The sequence below is a fragment of the Penicillium psychrofluorescens genome (genome assembly GCF_964197705.1).
Source record: "Penicillium psychrofluorescens genome assembly, chromosome: 6".
NCBI lineage: Eukaryota > Fungi > Ascomycota > Eurotiomycetes > Eurotiales > Aspergillaceae > Penicillium > Penicillium psychrofluorescens.
In genome coordinates this window covers 1,842,608-1,859,554 of record NC_133444.1, presented here as the reverse complement: position 1 = coordinate 1,859,554, position 16,947 = coordinate 1,842,608, and the positions used below count along the sequence as shown (strand labels likewise).

Genomic DNA, 16,947 nt, shown 5'->3' with positions numbered 1-16,947 from the left:
CCAACACCAGGAAAACACACACACACAAACACATACACACAAAGCCAAACACGGGTCAACCATTCACTGGACTCCCAGCTACCGACGGAATTGCGAAACTGCAACAACACAAAGATTCAAGAACAAGGGGAGAGATGCCACAAGATGCAGGGGGCCATGGTCTTGGGGAGTAGTAACCTTTCTTGCCTTTCCTTTCCTTCAGGGGCGGAGCCCAAGTGTCATCACAGACAGGCCTGAACGGCTGTGGGGAGAGACAGGTGCCGCTCAATCGCAGGAGACGTCGAAACGGCGAGGCACTGAGTCGACCTACTCAGCAGTATCAAGCTCATCATGAGCGGTAGGCATAGGGTCCAGGGGTACTGCGCAACGTCAGCCATCAGCCCGTCGAAGTGGTGTTTCAAATAGCTATACCTTTCCTCTCTTCGCCGTTTGGACCATTTTCACGCTCTTCCTCGCGCGGCTCTCGGTCCTCCTCGCGTCGGTCTCGGTCTTCCTTAACGTCACGATCTTTGTCCTCCGGGCTGCGGGAGCGATCCCGGGAGCGCTCACGGTCACGGTCTCGGCGATCCGAATCGCGATCCCGACGATCGTAGTCACGGTCCCGGCGATCCGAGTCCCGGTCATGGCGATCATGATCTCGTTCGTACCGGTCATCCCGACGAGGGGAATAGTCACCACGGCTGCGGCGAGGCGATGGAGAGCGGCCGCGGCGAGGGGGAGTACGATCCCGGCGGCGGTCTCGGCCGGAGTCGAATCTCCAGGACGCAGATGGCGGCGTACGGGCCCACTAGCGAATAGTTAGATCCCAAATGAAATACCCAGGGGAGCAAGAGTCGCCTACTTCAATCTTGAGAAGATCATCCCGCCCAATACGCTTGTTGTGCATCTCATGATAGGCATCATCGGCATCACGGCGGCTCTCGTACTCAACGAAAGCGAACCTAAATCGTGCCGTCAGACCAGTACCGAGGGATCCCAAGATTTGCCCAACTTACAGGCGACTCGATGGGGTACGTGGCGCCGGAATATCACAACGAACGAGACGTCCGTAGCTAGTGCAACTGTCAGTATTTCTTGCAACCATCATCACGAATGAAGCAAAGCGGCCATGAAGGACCAATAGCAAGATATATCGACGCTGGGCCCCAGGAAACAGGACGCGTTGGAAGCTTTCCACCCAAACCAAACCGGGATCCACCGTTTCAGGAGATCGATGGCAAGCAGCTGAGCTTGATTGAGGGGGACGGCGGGGCAGATGGAAATCGTAGGTCGCGGCTCCAAGGACACGACGAAGGCGGCGGCACATACCGTTCGAACTCGTAGGCAAGATCGCGGGCGCGGGTTCCATGGCCAAAGCCACTGACATAGAGAGTGGTTCCCGAGCGAGACATGATGGCGTTTAGATCGACGGAAGGTTGCGGGAGGTGAAGGGGGTGGGTGGGATGAGGAAATAGAAGGGAGGGTTGGACGAGGAAAACGAAGGGACGCAACTCCGGCCGGGCAGAGAGGCCGTCTGCGCAGGATAGTCTACCACGCATGTTGTAGTGTAACCAACAACAATTAAACAGTAATAGAAGTAAATTATTGTTATTATCGTCATTGACGGACAACAAATAGAATATAAGAATCATTCTTGGTTCAGTTCTATAGGACTGAGGCCTGCAACGAGCTACATGGTTACCGGTCGGGCGAGACCGTCAATCTCGGCAGTCCATCGGGACCATCTCTCTTTCTCTCTCTCTCTCTCTCTCTCGCTCACTCTCCCCCTCTATCTGCTCATCCGCTTTCGCCTCTCGTTCCTGGCACATCCTCTCGGTCGCTCCTTCGGTAGGTAATTCCCTTTATCTGCTGCAAATCCTCCCGCGCATGGTCTCATCGGCGCGGAATTCCACCAGACACTCTCCCATCCAGCCCTCCGAGGGTCCCTTTGGACGTCGATTTCATGCCCATCCACACAAACCCGGCAGCTCCATTCGTCCCAATGATGCTCCTGTAGATCATCGGGCGCCTCACAATATCCTACCTTCATGGCCAGCTCATTGCTAGCAACACAGATCCCCCGTGCTCTCTTTGTTACGTCAGTTCATCACCTTGCCTAAGCGCTGCCCATCCGACCTTCAGCCGTCCACCACGCACCGGAAACCACAGCAAGCCCGTCGGAAGAGGGGTTCATTCCAAGGCTCCACGTGGTTGGGGGTGCTTCTTTAGAACCTGGGTCTCCCAACACCGATGGTGATCCAGCCAAAATGAGTTTAAATCGCCACGATGCTACTCAGAAAGAGGAATTGGGAAGTCCCGCAAACCCCAAATTACAGAGCCTGCCCCAATTATCATCATCTCCACCGGCCAAGGTGGGTTGGACCCCGAGCGGTTTCATAAGACGAAGGTGCTGACTGCGCATTAGCAGACCATGGATGACCGGGCCACTCCTGCCTATGATATAGCCAGAATGAAACTAGCAGAGCCCGTCACGGCTGCATTCCTAGCCGGCGGTGTCGCGGGCGCAGTTTCCCGGACGATCGTGTCACCCCTCGAACGACTGAAGATCCTCCTTCAAATCCAAAGCGTTGGTAGGGAAGAATACAAGCTGTCGATCTGGAAAGCCCTCGGGAAAATGAAACGAGAGGAAGGCTGGCGGGGCTTCATGCGAGGGAATGGGACGAATTGTATTCGCATTATCCCCTATTCTGCAGTACAGTTTGGAAGCTACAATTTCTACAAGAAGGTGGGCGGAATCTGCTTCTGATATTGCCAGAGATAGGTCTAATGGTTTTCTCAAGTTCGCAGAAACGACCCCGGACGGCGACATCACCCCACTCCGCCGTCTCGTGTGCGGAGGTTTCGCCGGCATCACTTCCGTGACGGTCACCTACCCCCTGGATATCGTACGAACCCGGCTCTCTATCCAATCGGCTTCGTTTGCGGACCTTGGAAAGCACGAGCAGGGTAAATTGCCGGGAATGTTCACCACCCTGGTATTGATATACAGAAATGAGGGTGGTGTGGTTGCTCTGTATCGAGGCATCGTCCCTACCGTCGCTGGCGTTGCTCCTTACGTGAGTTCCGTGCTCGCGTTGTCTCCATGGCGACTAACCCCTCCACGTTCCAGGTCGGGCTGAACTTTATGACCTACGAATCGGTGCGCCAATATCTGACGCCGGAAGGGGACAAGAACCCCAGCCCTTATCGAAAGCTTCTGGCCGGGGCTATCTCGGGGGCCGTGGCACAAACTTGCACCTATCCATTGTATGTTGCACCTATCTCCCTGGAGGAGAACCCAAAGAGAACCGCTAACCGGAGTGTAGTGACGTCTTACGCCGGCGTTTCCAGATCAACACCATGTCCGGAATGGGCTACAAATACAAATCCATCTGGGATGCGGTCCGAGTGATTGTGACGGAGGAAGGGATGCGCGGCCTGTTCAAGGGGATCGGGCCCAACCTGCTAAAAGTGGCGCCCAGCATGGCCAGCAGTTGGCTCAGCTTCGAGTTGACACGGGATTTCCTCGTGAGTTTGGGGAGTCGAGAAGAGGGAGCATATACCTAGACCGCACGCTTTTTTGTTCATTCCGGGGTTCGGAGTAAATCCTCTGTCCGCCTCAGGCAGAAATAAATACAGCCTCAGGCATTAAAACACATCACCTGACTTTCTCCTCCCGATCGGGTCTAGCGTAGGGCTCAACCCGCACACAGAAATGTCGCCCGTCCCAAAAACTCCTTCACTTCCATCCCGGGTGCTCCGACCGACAAGCCAACCTCCCAGTTCAATCAATACCAGCAGCCATGGGTATGTGTCTATCTCAACTCCTCTTTTCTTCTCCTTCGACCATAATCCTGTCTAATCCGACTGTTTGACTGACTGACTGATTGTGTGTGTGCCATTACAGGTATCGACTTGGACCGTCACCATGTGCGCAGCAGCCACCGCAAGGCGCCTAAGAGCGAAAACGTCTATCTTCAGGTCCTGGTGAAGCTGTACCGCTTCCTTGCCCGTATGACTCTCCCCTTCGATCCTCGTCTGTTGCACGGCAGACACCATCGGCAAAATTTTCTACGGTTAAGAGCCGCCTGCTGATTGTGGACTCTTGAATAGGCCGGACCGAGTCCAACTTCAACAAGGCCGTTCTGCGTCGCCTCTTTATGTCGCGAATTAACCGTCCCCCGGTTTCCCTCTCGCGGATCGCCTCGAACATCAACGAGTCGCAGAAGGGCAAGACTGTCGTGGTCATCGGTACCGTCACGGACGACAACCGCCTTCTGACCATCCCCAAGCTGTCCGTCGCTGCTCTCCGCTTCACCGCCACTGCTCGCGCTCGCATCGAGAAGGCCGGTGGTGAGACCCTCACCCTGGACCAGCTTGCTCTGCGCGCTCCCACCGGAGCCAACACGCTCCTTCTCCGTGGTCCCAAGAATGCTCGCGAGGCTGTGAAGCACTTCGGTTTCGGTCCTCACACCGACAAGGTACGTTTTCTTTGGATTCCTGATGATGGGATATCATATCGGGGAATAATGCGGGACTTGGCATGCTAACAGTTGAACAGAAGCCGTACGTGGCCAGCAAGGGTCGGAAGTTTGAGCGGGCTCGTGGCCGCAGAAGGTCTCGTGGCTTCAAGGTCTAAAGGACCTGATGAGAACGGTGGTGTGGGCCTCAGGCTGGCCGTGTGGAGGTGTCTCTCGTGATGGGTACATGGTCGCCCCGACGCACTCGCTACTGGAACTTCTTTCTCGAATTCCCCGAGAAAACTACGTTTTTTGTATCTAAAGTGGCAGAACGTCTGTGGTCAGGCCGAGAGATCGGATTACGGATGAAGGGGGAGACCAGAAGAAAAATACACCAGGCTTGGTCCTGTTCTCTTTTATGATTGCGGAATGTTCAAAATTTGTTCTATCTTTTATTCTCTGCCTCGTATCACTGGCTGATGGGCAGACTCGTATGGGTATATTTGCGCCCGCCGTCCCCATCGTGGTAGTCTCCCGCCCGATGCCCATTGCCTCGGATCAAGTACTTGTAGATGGTCAGGCCCTCCAGCCCGACCGGCCCCCGAGAATGTATCTTGTTGGTACTGATGCCGACTTCGGTGCCAAACCCAAAACGCATCCCATCCGCGAACCTCGTCGACGCATTCCAGAAAACTCCGGCGCTGTCAATGCCATTCATGAACAAGTCAGCGGCTTCTTTAGACTCGGTCAAAATGATATCCGTGTGCTTGGACGAATGCGCATTGATATGTGCAACGGCCGCCTCCACAGCTGAGCTCGGCGGATTGGTTGAGGGCACTGTTTTCACGGCCAAGACAAGGTCTAGGAATTCGGTGTTGTAGTCAGAGTCGACGGCAGCCTGTACGTGTGCTGCCTGGCCTTCGGGTAGCGTTCTTGTCAAGGCGCTTCGTGACGCTTCATCACACCGAAGAGAGACTCCTTTATCCAGCAGCGCCTTGGCAATGGCGGGAAAGACCGATTCGAGAACATCCTGGTGGACCAGTAGAGACTCCAGCGAATTGCAAGCTGCCGGGTAGTCGGTCTTCGAGTCCACAACCACTTTGACAGCGGTATCAACACTTGCGTCCGAATGTACGTAGGCAGAACAGAGACCGTCGGCATGCCCCAGCACCGGGATTTTGGTGTTGTCCTTGACGAAGCGAACCAGATCATTTGAGCCGCGCGGGATAACAAGGTCAATCAGCGAGTCCTGAGCCAACAGGGACGACACGGCGTCGCGGGTCTTCACCAGCTGAATGGATCCTTCTGGTACCTGAGAGCCTGAGAGGGCTTGGGAGACGACGTTTGCAATGGCCACGAATGATTCCATGGATTCCTTGCCACCTACACATATGTCAGCTTGATGAGACCTTCCATATTATTACAAGGGAAACACATACCTTTGAGGATAGCGGCATTGCCCGACTTGATGGCTAGCGCAGCAATGTTCGCGATGACCTCCGGGCGAGCCTCGAAGATGATTAGCAGGACACCAATGGGACAGCTGACTCTTTCCAATGTAAGGCCATCATCCAGAAGGGTCCGCAGGGTTACTTTGCCCACTTTTTTGGGCTCTGTGTCAGTACAATCCAATTGAAGACGCATTGCCGCACTCACCTGGGTCGGCCAAGTCCCGCACGCTCAAGATGCCCTCCAACATGTCATCGTATTTGCCTGGCCGTGAAAGATCAAGTCGTTTAAGCACACTGTGGTTCAGGTTGCCGCTTTCGGCTGCACGCGTCGCGGCCTCGACATCTCTGGCATTAGCGGCGAGGATAGTATCCCGGTTCCGGTCGAGGGCGAGGTGGAGTGCCGTGAGGGCTTCATTCCGGGCGGGATTTGATAGTGTAGCCAGGCGACGAGAGGCGAGGGACGCGCTCTCAGCCACATCTGCGGCAGCTGAGTCGGTTAACGACATGGTGTGGGTTGTGTGTGGTTGGGGGAGAGAGTGAGGGAGAATGTGAGGGGCAATCCGATCCGCCGAAAAGAAGAAGTTGAAGTCGAAGTTGTTGAAGTGGGGAGAGGGTTGGCGTGAGTCAGTCCCCGGTGATACAATCGACGTTATAGTCGGTAGTAATACCCATGTAGCGATATCGTGAAGTAATCGAATATTGTCGGGTGTTGGAAGAAGCAAAAGAAAAAAAGATCACCTGAGTTGAGTGGTCCGGGTCAACCAACCTTCCTTCCGTCATCCTACGTACTTCCTTCTTTCCCTCACTCTTTCCCTTCTATACTTTCCCAACCACTCTCCTAGGCCAACATGACCGTCTCCCTCGCAGAGCTCACCGCGGCCTCTGCACGCCTACACAACCACACAGACCTATCCGATGAGCTCTATGACGACCGCATACGCGACCTCGTGGCCTACTTTCGCCATTTGCTCTCCACCGACGCTCTCAGCACTTTCGCCCGCGACGATTTTCTCCTCGACGTACGTGGCACATTCGAGTCTAGCCAATCTGTCGCTCGGAAGCTAATCCCTTGGGTAGAATTTCGATCCTTCTGCCGACTCAGTCGCCTTTCTGTTTATCCTGCGGTCACAGATCCAGAAGGCCAAGGAAAGGACGAGCGAAAACCTCCCGGGGGACGTGTGGCCTACGGGGAAGCTGTGGATAAGGGCCGTACATTTTCTCAAGAACTTCGACCGCGTCCAGGCCAGATATGTGGGCCAGGAATGGCGGCAGCTTGTCGAACTCGCGGGAAGAGCTGCCCAGGCAGCTTCAAAGGTAAGAATATCTCGCAGTCAGATCCACTCGACTCATTTCTGACCGTCTATAGCCTCTGCTAGGTGCACGCTTGGTCAGGGATGCTATGCTCCGCCTCGACCCTTCCTGTGCTGTTTTCACCTCGACCCATTTGCTCCTCGTTCGGCTCTGCTTGCGCGCCCGGACGTATGCTTGCGCCCTTCCAGTCTTGGATAGACATATCTGTTATTTCCCTGCCTTAGTCGGTCGAGCAGATTCCAAAGCTGCCCAGCCTCTGCTCTGTTCAGAGCAAGAGTCCAGCCTCGCTTTCATGGGGGACGCCTCGGGCTTGTCATCCAAGCTGTCATCCAAGGATTACCTGCAATACTTCCTTTGTGGGGGCATGATATACATGGCCTTGAAACAATGGCGCAAAGCATTGCACTTTCTCGGGATTGTCGTCTCAATGCCTATTGCCGGGTCCTTGAGCATGATCATGGTGGAGGCTTACAAGAAATGGATTCTAGTGGGTTTGCTTGAGAAGGGAAAGGTAGGTGACGAGATGGGATTCCTCTTGGGGGCTGCGAGTTGCTAATAAAAGATGGCCCAGCTATGCCCCCCTCCGAGTTTGACGAGTCCACATGCGGCGAAGATGTATCAGTCTCTCACTCGGCCGTACATCACACTTGCCCAGGCTTTTGAGCGTGATGACGTCGGAAGATTGAAGGCTGAGGTGAACGCTGCTGAGCATGTCTGGAGCACGGTAAGCTATGGTTGACATCATGATCTTGGATATTTTAATCTCGCTGATGTATCCCACGCAGGATAACAACACGGGCCTCGTCGCGCAGGTGATGAATGCCTTTTATAAGCACACAGTGATCAGATTGGGAAAGACCTTTGCTGCCTTGACCATGGCCGATCTTGCCGAGCAAGCACTCCCATGGCCTACCACCGAAGAGGACGCCGAGTCAATCATTGCGTCCTTGGTTATGTCGAGTGATTTAGGCGCGCGATTACTCCATTCACAGAAACGGACCAGCTCCACGATGCTCCGTCTTTCAGCCGTGTCACATCTTCCCCGACTGTCCCATGAGATGGAGATGCAGGTCCAATTAAGGAACGAGGGTCGATCATTGAAGACGTTGATGAGCAATCTCGAACAGAGCAACCACCAGCTGGGTTTGAGTGATGAATATATCGACAATGCGCAGAAGAATCAGTTGTGGGCTGGATCCGGCGAGATCCCCGCGAGCGAGCAGGTTGGGTTAGACATGGACGAGGACATCATGGGCGATTTGCACTAAGGCTGCTAAACAATTCAATTACGACGTGATGAACATCTTGAAGTTGGGCGGGATTCTTCAGTCTCCGGCCGTCGTAGATCAAGTCATTTAGGCGGACCTGCCCAGTAATAGTATATCGATAGGTATATACATATAGGGATCGTTACGATCCATTCTGGTTGTAACACACTGACATTATTGTACTATAGACAAGTTCAACAACCTACCATACAGCTGAGCCGACTGGTTTGTTGACCCGATTAAACAAGAGAGAAAAGCACATCTCGAAACCAATGGGAAATTCATTAGATCGTGACAGGACGTAACTGTTAGCCCTGGATATTGGCCCGAGTTCCTCATAAGCAGCCTACTGAGAAAATCAGGCCTCACTCTCCTCATCACTTGTGGCCTCGATGTTCTGCTTGTCAGGCTTCAAACTGTCCTGTTCCATATTCTCCGAATCGTCCTGGCCCCCGTCACCAGAGTAATCCGGGCGTGGCAGAGACTGGCCCTGCTGTGTGAGAGACTGCTCAATCTCCGGAAGCAACGTCACCAGCGCCGCGAATTGGTCCACTGGCATGGAAATGCCCTGCAGGAACGAATCCACCCCAGTCAGTCAGATCAGCGAGAAGAGCGTGGACGGCGCACCTTCTTCCCTGGGAGCTCTTGGCCGTCCTTCTCGTAGTATTCTCGAACGTTCACCAGAGTCTTTCCTCGGAACGAGGAGACGGTGACACGGCGCATCTTCGATATCTCCCAGTATCGATCTCCATTGGAGTCCACCTTGCTCGTATCACGATGGCTGACTTTGGCCTTTTTGTGATGGTTATCCTCGGCGAGGTCATCTCCCGACGAGCGTTTTCGGGATGTCATGGTGGTGGACGGATTGTGGAAAGAGAAAGACAGACGGAGAGATCGAGAGAGGCGCGCGTGTCAAAGCGCGACAGAGGTCACGTGGCGATAAATATTATCTACATTACTAAATCGTATATACAGAACAGAAGATGGTTAGACAGACACCGACTTCGTTTTCAGAGGGCGAGCACCCGCAAGCCCTGCAGCATGACCGAGAACACAAAGCCCCGGGCCACCGTGTCCACCTGGAGACTGTCGAAGATCTTCTCCAGCGCTTCCCGGCTGGCAGCCGCCCCCATAACGCTCGTTAGCGCCTGCGGGATCCCTCTCTGCACGAACAGCTTTCGCGCCTTCTCCCGTAGCTCAGCCTTCTCTTGTTCGCCGGGTGGCGCAGGCCAGGTGCCTAGTTCTTCCTCTGTGGGGAGCGCGTTCTCCCGAAGCTTGGTGAGGTACTCCCCCAGCGCCTCGTCCGACGTATGGGTCTCGATCATCGAGTCCTGCAGCAGAGTGCGGATCGTCTCCAAGGTCGGGCTTCCAGGACGCAGAATATATGACTTGGCCGCGTTCAGCAGCGTCCGGCGGATGTTCCACGCAGAGGACAGAGTATAGAGCTCGTTGATAACAGCAAAGATCAGCTCCACTGCGATCTGAGTCTCGTCGGCTGTGATAGGGCTACCCTGCTTGCGGGTTCCTTGAGTAGTAGTAGCGGCAGGCTCGCTGTGCTCGGGATTTGGCCGGCTCACGGGCTCAGAGGCTTCAATACCCTCTTTCGGATCTAGCCCGGAGGGACGGCTAGTAGATTCCAGCGAAACGCGGCCGTCTGAATGTGCGAGCGTAGACACAGAGGCCCGGACATCGCCTGTACTTGTTGTCTGGTTTGCGCCATCGGTGATCTCACTGGCTGGTGGATCCATCGAAGATTCAGCCTTGGTAATTTCAAAAGAGGAATCACTCGGCGAGGGCACCAGCGCAGGAGACCCTCCCGGTTCACTGGATAGTATAGAAATAGGGCGGTCACTAGACTGGCGGTCTGCTTCATATGAAGCCGCACGGCTCATGCCGCTGGTGCTTCCAGTGACGGAGAGGGCCTCATTATCAGTTTTCGACGGACTCGGCAGATGAAATGATGAAGGCGCGGTGGTACTAGCAGGCTTTCGACTGTTTCCAGCGACGCCCCCGAATACCCCGGTCACTCCATCGAAGACGGCTTTGCCACCCCCAGCCACGCCCTTGGGGGCATTGGTGAGCGCGCCCAAGACGCCCTTGCCCATGTTCTCGAAGGCGGTTTGGTTTGGGAAAGAAAACCCTGGCTTGGCAGCACTGGTCGCTTCGCTGCCAGAGCCGCCATCTCTCTCCAAGAATCGTCGTATGCGCTCAGTCTCGGCAAGGGATTCGTGCTTCAAGGCATCCTGCAGATATTTCTCCAGCTCCCGAGCCAGACCCTGCCTCGTTTTGCCTTTCCAGTGGGGCAGGATAGGGTACCGCTCAGAAAAGGCTTGAATCCGGTTCAGGCGTGAAACGGTCTCGAGCATTTCATGAAGAGACTGAAAATCCGCGTATTTTCGGAATACCATCCATCCAGTGGATCCGCTAGATGCGGGCTCAACCTGTAGCAAATAATCTCCCGACGGTCGCGACTTGATAGTTCCTTTGTCATTAGCCGTAGAACTATAATCCACCAATACAAGTGCGCCATGCAGTGTCAAATGTGGCATGGAGGGAGAATTTGGTTGACTGGTGTTGGCGCCTCCGTCACTTTTCACTGTACTTGCAACCAATTCCTGTGGTTTCTCGGCACCGAGAGTAGAGATCATGAGGGGCTGATTGACTTCAGGCGGTCGTTCAGGGTCCGAAATCTGCGTATCTTGAGATGCCATTAGTGCGCTTAACCGCTTTGCCTCAAGCATGGCTTCCTCCGTGTCTTTATTCACCTGGCTCCGCCGGTTTTCGGTTGATTTGGGCGTCGAATCCAAAGTCGGATTGCTCAGAGGGGCACTGACACTCTGGTTTCGTGCACCTTCGACACCAGCATCGATCGCATGCATGATTTCAGACTCCCCGTCTTCAAGAAGATAGATAATCCACCCATTGATGAATTCGGGGCGAGCCATGCTGATGACGGTGGACCGGAGGACAACACCTGCGAACACCTCACGACAGAAGTCTCGGACAGAGGAGCAACTGTACGATTTGGACTCGAGGTAGCTGGACAGGATATCATCCGCAATCATGTTCAGCTTCTTGCGCTGCTGTTGCTCGGACAGAATATTTGCCAAACTGCTATCTGGGCATTGCATAAGGTAGTGCTCCACAACCTTCTCGGCTTCCATGGACGGAGAAGGGACAGCGGCAAACGCCGCAGCGAGTTCATTCAGGAACACGATGATGATGGACGAGGAGTTGGTCAGGAATTGAAGGAAGGTGTCCTCGGTTCGCTTGCGCGAGACGTGAGAGGACATGGACGTGACGAAGTGAGTCAAGATGCGTCGGCAGGATAGCGGGAAGGTCGATTCGGAGGGTAGAATGGGCTCGTACCAGTATCTAGGCTTGGTCTGAGTTTACATTCGTTGAGCTGCTGAGAAAGGGCCTTACTTCACATAGTCTTTGATGACTGCATCGGTGAGCGTCCTTAACGCAGCACCCGTCGCGGGCTGGAAGGTCGAGTATTCCAAGTCCAGGCTCGACAAATCCTCCAGCGCATTCAACGGCGCGCCATCTTCATTTTCAGCCTCGGCAGGGGCGTTCCGAGCCGGCCAGTCGAGCAACCGGTGCGACAACTCTAGCGCAAGCTCTTTGCGCTTGCTGGATCTTCGTGCACGCGACCCGTCGCCCGCCGCATCCTGGCCGGGCCCCTCCCAGGAGGCATGTAGGATGACTCCTACGGCGACTCCGATCAGGAGCAGCCCGATTCGACCGAGGATGATGTAGGTGACCAGGGCCAGGGCGACGAATACACCGAGCAGGCGCTCGTTGCTGGACGTGGAGAGGAAGTTGAGAGAGTAATCGATGAGTTCTTGGGGTATCGCGACGCCCGCGATGGAGGATTGGGTTGGAAGAGTGTTGCCATTACTGGGCGCGCTCTTGACCGGCGATTCCGGATCCTGGGATGGCGTGGGTTTGCTGGCATTATTATTATTATTATCGGACGGATCCATCACGACCCCTTGACAGGCCGAGTGGGCGGGGCGATTATGAAAGGCAGGCAACGGGGGAGGGAATCAAAACAGAAGGATACAGAGGGGATGAGGCTCCATTCGGTACCAGGGTTGCAGAAGCTGCCGCAGGGTGTGTTGAAGTTGGGGGAGTGGGTGGAAGGAAGATTGAAGAAAGAAAGAGAGAATGATGGTTATGATAGGGGATGGATGGTTGATTGACTGATTACTTAAATGTTCCCATTCTGAATTGCGCCGCGCCATCAAGGAGCACCACGCATCTAAAGCACACCGAATGGAGTGGTTCTTGCTCTCCGCCATCCGAGTGAATCCAGCATTCAAAGCACATGTGTGTAATGCTGGAAGTAAAGAAGATGGCGGTATCTATCTATCGATCGATCGATCGGTTTATCTATGATTCTAGGATCGCGCTCTCACATACTTGGTGTGCGAGCCCTGCGCCACCGGGGACAGCCCAGACTCGGTCTTCTTGGAGATGGACACCGTCGTGAAGGCCAGCGATTTGCCCACTTTGTTTGCCCGGCCCTCAATCTCGAGCCAGTCGCCCATGGTCGCCGTGGACAGATAGTTGACGTGGATGTCGGTGCTGACCCCCGTGGCATCCAGCCCACACGCCGCAATGGAGAGACCACCCGCCCAATCCGTCACGGTCGCCGAAAAGGCCCCGTGCAGCGTGCCCTTGGAGTTCAGGTGGCGAGGTCCGACCTGGAGACGGGCGCGGACAACGCCCTTCTCGGCGTCATATACATCAATGGCGTCGAGAAGGAACTCGTAGATGGGGCTGTTGGTACGCGTCCGATCCCAGACTTTGAGGACCTGCTGGAGTTCGGCGCTCATGGTGAGGGCGGGAGTGGTGGGTGGGAGGGAAGAGAAAGGGAGAAAGAGAGAGAGAAAAAAAAAAGGGAAAACCGAGTTGGGTGCGAACACAACCGAGTCTAACCCGCTTGGGCGGATCCACTATTAGTATGTACACTTGAACAAGTTACGGGACTGTTCGCCGATGTCGATATCTCCGTGACAGCATCTGCGACAGCATGAAGTGGTTGACATCCTCATCGCCCCAGTAAGTGAGGTGACTGGCAATGCTAGCAATCAACGAGATGTCGAAGGCGCCCCTGCGGAAAGAGTGAGTTGTTAAGCCAGGACCGGTCACGGAATGGAAATGAAGACGTACTCTTGCACACTGTAGTCGACCCGGCCATTGGTGTTCAAGGCGTGTACTTTGGCATCTTCCAGTCGCAGCTTGCGCTCTTGATCTTCGGCCTCCAGGTCGGTGTCGGCATCCGCCGGGTCGGTTTTCTTCTGATTGTGTCGGGTCTTTTGAAAGCCATCATACAACGTCTCCAGGTCGGATTCGATCAGGGTCTGGAAATGATCCTCGGATTCTCCTTCCTGGGGGAAGCCCGACTGAGTCCGCTTATGGCCAACGGGATGGCCAGCCAATTTCCCGGCGTTGGCCTCGTCGGCAGTCAGTCCCAGGCTGCGATTCAACAAACTGCTGGCCACTCCCGTGGTGAAGTTGGTCCATAGAGATCCCATACTCTGGCCCATGCGAGAACCGAGCACGGAAAGGCTTTGGCCCGAGGCCGTCCAGAGACTCTTCTTGACCGAGGGTAAGGACTGCGGCTTGAGCGCGGCCATGGCAGGAGAAATAAGTGGCTCGAGACGGTAGCTCACTGGATCTGAGGGATGGAAGATGTTGTAGAGATCACGACATCGCGGCGAGGAGAGGATGGCAGAGTTGTCCACCCCCCGAGCTGCAGAACTAATATACGAGTCCCGGTTGGAAGCAGGGGGAGCCCCCAAACCCCCAGGACCGAAATCAACATCCAACGTACTGTTGCGGCTTCTCCTCCCCGGTGGAGCGTACCCGGCAATCGTTTTGCCCTTCAACATTTGGAACAGGGCAATGGGGGAGCCCAAGCAGAAAAACTCTTCACATTCAAAGTCCAAGGCGTGACTCTCTCCGTCAGAAGGGATCGAAGAATTCCCATTTTCATGGGTTGGATGCAGATGGTTTGGCTGATGGCACAGGATATCAAACAAGATGGCACTTCCCAGGGAATGACCGCACAAGCTGACTGAACCCTTGAAAGACGGGTTGCGTTGTTTGTAAAGGTCCAAAATTCGGTTACACTCCTGCTTCACAATGTTGGAGATATGCTCGCAGTATCTACTCTGGTAAAGCAGCACATCCATGGCCAGGTCGGAGATCAGGTTTCGCACCGCGGGGACGCTTTCTAGTGTGATATCGCTCAGGCCGGGATACGCGTCGTCATCCAGTGTGTCCGCGTCGGTCAGATCCAGTTCCTTGCGATTCTGTCGAACCCCTCGATAAGGAAAATCCAGGAGATGTCGCCAGCATCTGAAATGATTGTAAGCATGACAGACTGGGCAGGATCAGGTACTTTGCTACTCACACTGGAAGTACTTGAACACGGCAATTCCGAATGCTGTCCGGGAATGCGGCATTCAGCGCCTGTAGATCCGGCGAGGCTTTATACACCCCCTTCAAGGTTTTACGAAGGACGTTCACGTCGTGGATGAAGTTAATGCTCTCCAATCGTAAACCGAGCCGTTGACCGATGCCATGAGTGACCAGAATGAGATGGTCGACTTCTCGTTCTCGGTCTTCGCCGTCAATTTCTCTCGAGTCTTCCATTTCCTGCTCTTCCTGCATCCGAGCCTGTTCTTCTAACTCGGCCGGGTTCTGCGGTTCACCAGCTAGAGACGACATCTGTCGCTCCAATGTAGATCTCGGGCTATGGATCCTGTTTTCATCCCCTTCGGACTTTTCTGTCCCAAGCGCTTTCAAAGAGGTCGGTGCTTCTAATTGCTGAGACTGGGTTGATGGAGGCTCGGGGGCTGAGGGAGACGATGCTTTTTCTAGATTCTTTGATTCCGGATTTTTCGACTCAACCGGCTCTTTTGATCGTTTGAGCTCCTGATAACCGCGGATGACTTTGGTACCCGGGATCCCGCCTAACTTTTGATATACGGTTGTGCTAACCCTCGACATAAAATCATCATTAATCACCCAGGCGGTCGACGAGTCTTGATAGGCAACGATCCTGTTCATATATGTGCCAAACAGTCGATACTGTTGACGCTCCATGGGAGGAACAGAGGTCCCCGTCCCCGTGGTACCCTGAGAGGGGCCAGCAGTTCCGGTAGAGGTAGGCTGGGCAAGGTCAGGATCTACCGTGCCACCGGAGCCATCATGCTCGTTTGACTTGGGGACCGATCTTTCCAAGCCTGGCTGCGTCGTATCTGGTCTCCATGGTCGCACCTTGAGATAACCTTCTTCGAGCTGCGTGGCGAGGTTTTCTTCGCATGGCTTCAGCGTGGACCCATCTTGAAAGAACCATGTTCCCCGGCGGACCTCGTAGACGGGGCCAACCCAGTATGCGGGAGCCAGCTCCCGCCGTTCCACGTCTACGTCGAAGAGGAAGTCTTCATTCACGGGCACTTTTGTCGACACCTCAGTTTCATTTGAGGCCGGAGTGTCGCTTCCCTCGCGGGTATCCTCAATGTCGGCGAGTCGCTGAAAGGTTGCCTCAATCGACTGCGAGTCTTTGATTGAGAATGGAATGAATTTCCTCGGTAGGGGCGGGGCTTTCTGGCCGGGGTTCTGTTCCCCCAGCAGAGCAGGTTTGCGCTTGGGGGAGTCCACCGCGTAAAACCATCGCGCCTTCAGTGGGGGGCAATCCCGAGGCAGGAGACGCGCGCTCAGTTTGTGCCGGTGTGTCACCGTGTGGTCCTCGCCCTGGGAACGTTGGAGGACTTCTTGCCCATGCTGGTGGCCCGACTGCGGCGTCGACGCACGTGGAGTCCCCCACGGCGAGAGGGAGCCCAGGAAGGATTTCTGCTCGACACCGGCCATGGTGGTCGGGCGAGCCCGGCAGAGGGTGAAGCGAAGCAGCGTGAAGGGCAACGGCGGTGGTGAGAGGCAGAGATTGTGAGTGAGTTAGAATGGCTTATTTGTTCCTGTCGGCCGCAAACCCCATCTAGCGCATGACGTCATGTTAGCTGGGCTTCGAGGTTGGCTACAGGGAGGTCGAAGGTATAGATTCAAGATATAGATGTAGGTCTAGATATTCCTGTACACCCACGGGTGAAACCGCTGATATGCCGAGTAGCAGCAGTAGTACTGGTAGTGTAGAGAGAGTGGGAAGAAGAGCAACCGTCATTCATTTAATTATGGTATCGAGGGAGCGGTCATGGGACGGAGGGGGTACTCGGGGGATACTTGTCTTTTCGCCTGTTGGGATGTGGATGATTAAGTATCGCTAACGTACCCACACGGTACTGCCACACATACCATAGTTACCAAGACGGCTGACTGCCAGGCTCCTTCCATTACCCCCACCAAAGTATACCTAGGCGTCCCTGCACTGCCCACCAACTTCCCTCCCTCCCTTCCCATTGTCTCTTCCCTACCACTTCTACTACTGAGTCCGTCTCTCTCTCG

At 54.8% G+C, this 16,947-nt stretch overlaps 7 protein-coding genes across 7 annotated transcripts; 2 read left to right on the top strand and 5 right to left on the bottom strand.

Annotated features, from left to right (window-relative positions):
* Positions 1 to 306: 306 nt before the first annotated feature.
* PFLUO_LOCUS9195 (uncharacterized protein) lies at positions 307 to 1,391 on the bottom strand (the record flags this gene model as incomplete). The annotated part of the gene is made up of 5 exons (XM_073786997.1): positions 307 to 359; positions 412 to 787; positions 842 to 941; positions 996 to 1,052; positions 1,309 to 1,391. The coding sequence occupies 5 exons, from the start codon at positions 1,389 to 1,391 to the stop codon at positions 307 to 309; spliced, it is 669 nt and encodes a 222-aa protein (XP_073643197.1).
* Positions 1,392 to 2,246: 855 nt separating this feature from the next.
* Positions 2,247 to 4,618, top strand: PFLUO_LOCUS9194 (uncharacterized protein; the record flags this gene model as incomplete). Its single annotated transcript, XM_073786996.1, has 9 exons — positions 2,247 to 2,351; positions 2,408 to 2,725; positions 2,781 to 3,056; positions 3,110 to 3,246; positions 3,306 to 3,507; positions 3,693 to 3,786; positions 3,887 to 3,991; positions 4,093 to 4,460; positions 4,541 to 4,618. The coding sequence occupies 9 exons, from the start codon at positions 2,247 to 2,249 to the stop codon at positions 4,616 to 4,618; spliced, it is 1,683 nt and encodes a 560-aa protein (XP_073643196.1).
* A 290-nt stretch (positions 4,619 to 4,908) lies between these two features.
* PFLUO_LOCUS9193 (glutamate-5-semialdehyde dehydrogenase) lies at positions 4,909 to 6,396 on the bottom strand (the record flags this gene model as incomplete). Its single annotated transcript, XM_073786995.1, has 3 exons — positions 4,909 to 5,822; positions 5,879 to 6,040; positions 6,096 to 6,396. 3 exons carry the CDS (start codon positions 6,394 to 6,396, stop codon positions 4,909 to 4,911), a joined length of 1,377 nt encoding a protein of 458 aa, XP_073643195.1.
* A 342-nt stretch (positions 6,397 to 6,738) lies between these two features.
* On the top strand, positions 6,739 to 8,469 carry PFLUO_LOCUS9192 (uncharacterized protein; the record flags this gene model as incomplete). Its single annotated transcript, XM_073786994.1, has 5 exons — positions 6,739 to 6,909; positions 6,968 to 7,204; positions 7,257 to 7,712; positions 7,773 to 7,925; positions 7,987 to 8,469. The coding sequence occupies 5 exons, from the start codon at positions 6,739 to 6,741 to the stop codon at positions 8,467 to 8,469; spliced, it is 1,500 nt and encodes a 499-aa protein (XP_073643194.1).
* A 358-nt stretch (positions 8,470 to 8,827) lies between these two features.
* On the bottom strand, positions 8,828 to 9,321 carry PFLUO_LOCUS9191 (uncharacterized protein; the record flags this gene model as incomplete). Its single annotated transcript, XM_073786993.1, has 2 exons — positions 8,828 to 9,037; positions 9,097 to 9,321. The coding sequence occupies 2 exons, from the start codon at positions 9,319 to 9,321 to the stop codon at positions 8,828 to 8,830; spliced, it is 435 nt and encodes a 144-aa protein (XP_073643193.1).
* Positions 9,322 to 9,479: 158 nt separating this feature from the next.
* On the bottom strand, positions 9,480 to 13,313 carry PFLUO_LOCUS9190 (uncharacterized protein; the record flags this gene model as incomplete). Its single annotated transcript, XM_073786992.1, has 3 exons — positions 9,480 to 11,844; positions 11,896 to 12,423; positions 12,898 to 13,313. The coding sequence occupies 3 exons, from the start codon at positions 13,311 to 13,313 to the stop codon at positions 9,480 to 9,482; spliced, it is 3,309 nt and encodes a 1,102-aa protein (XP_073643192.1).
* A 145-nt stretch (positions 13,314 to 13,458) lies between these two features.
* On the bottom strand, positions 13,459 to 16,359 carry PFLUO_LOCUS9189 (uncharacterized protein; the record flags this gene model as incomplete). Its single annotated transcript, XM_073786991.1, has 3 exons — positions 13,459 to 13,591; positions 13,651 to 14,841; positions 14,897 to 16,359. The coding sequence occupies 3 exons, from the start codon at positions 16,357 to 16,359 to the stop codon at positions 13,459 to 13,461; spliced, it is 2,787 nt and encodes a 928-aa protein (XP_073643191.1).
* Positions 16,360 to 16,947: the final 588 nt, after the last annotated feature.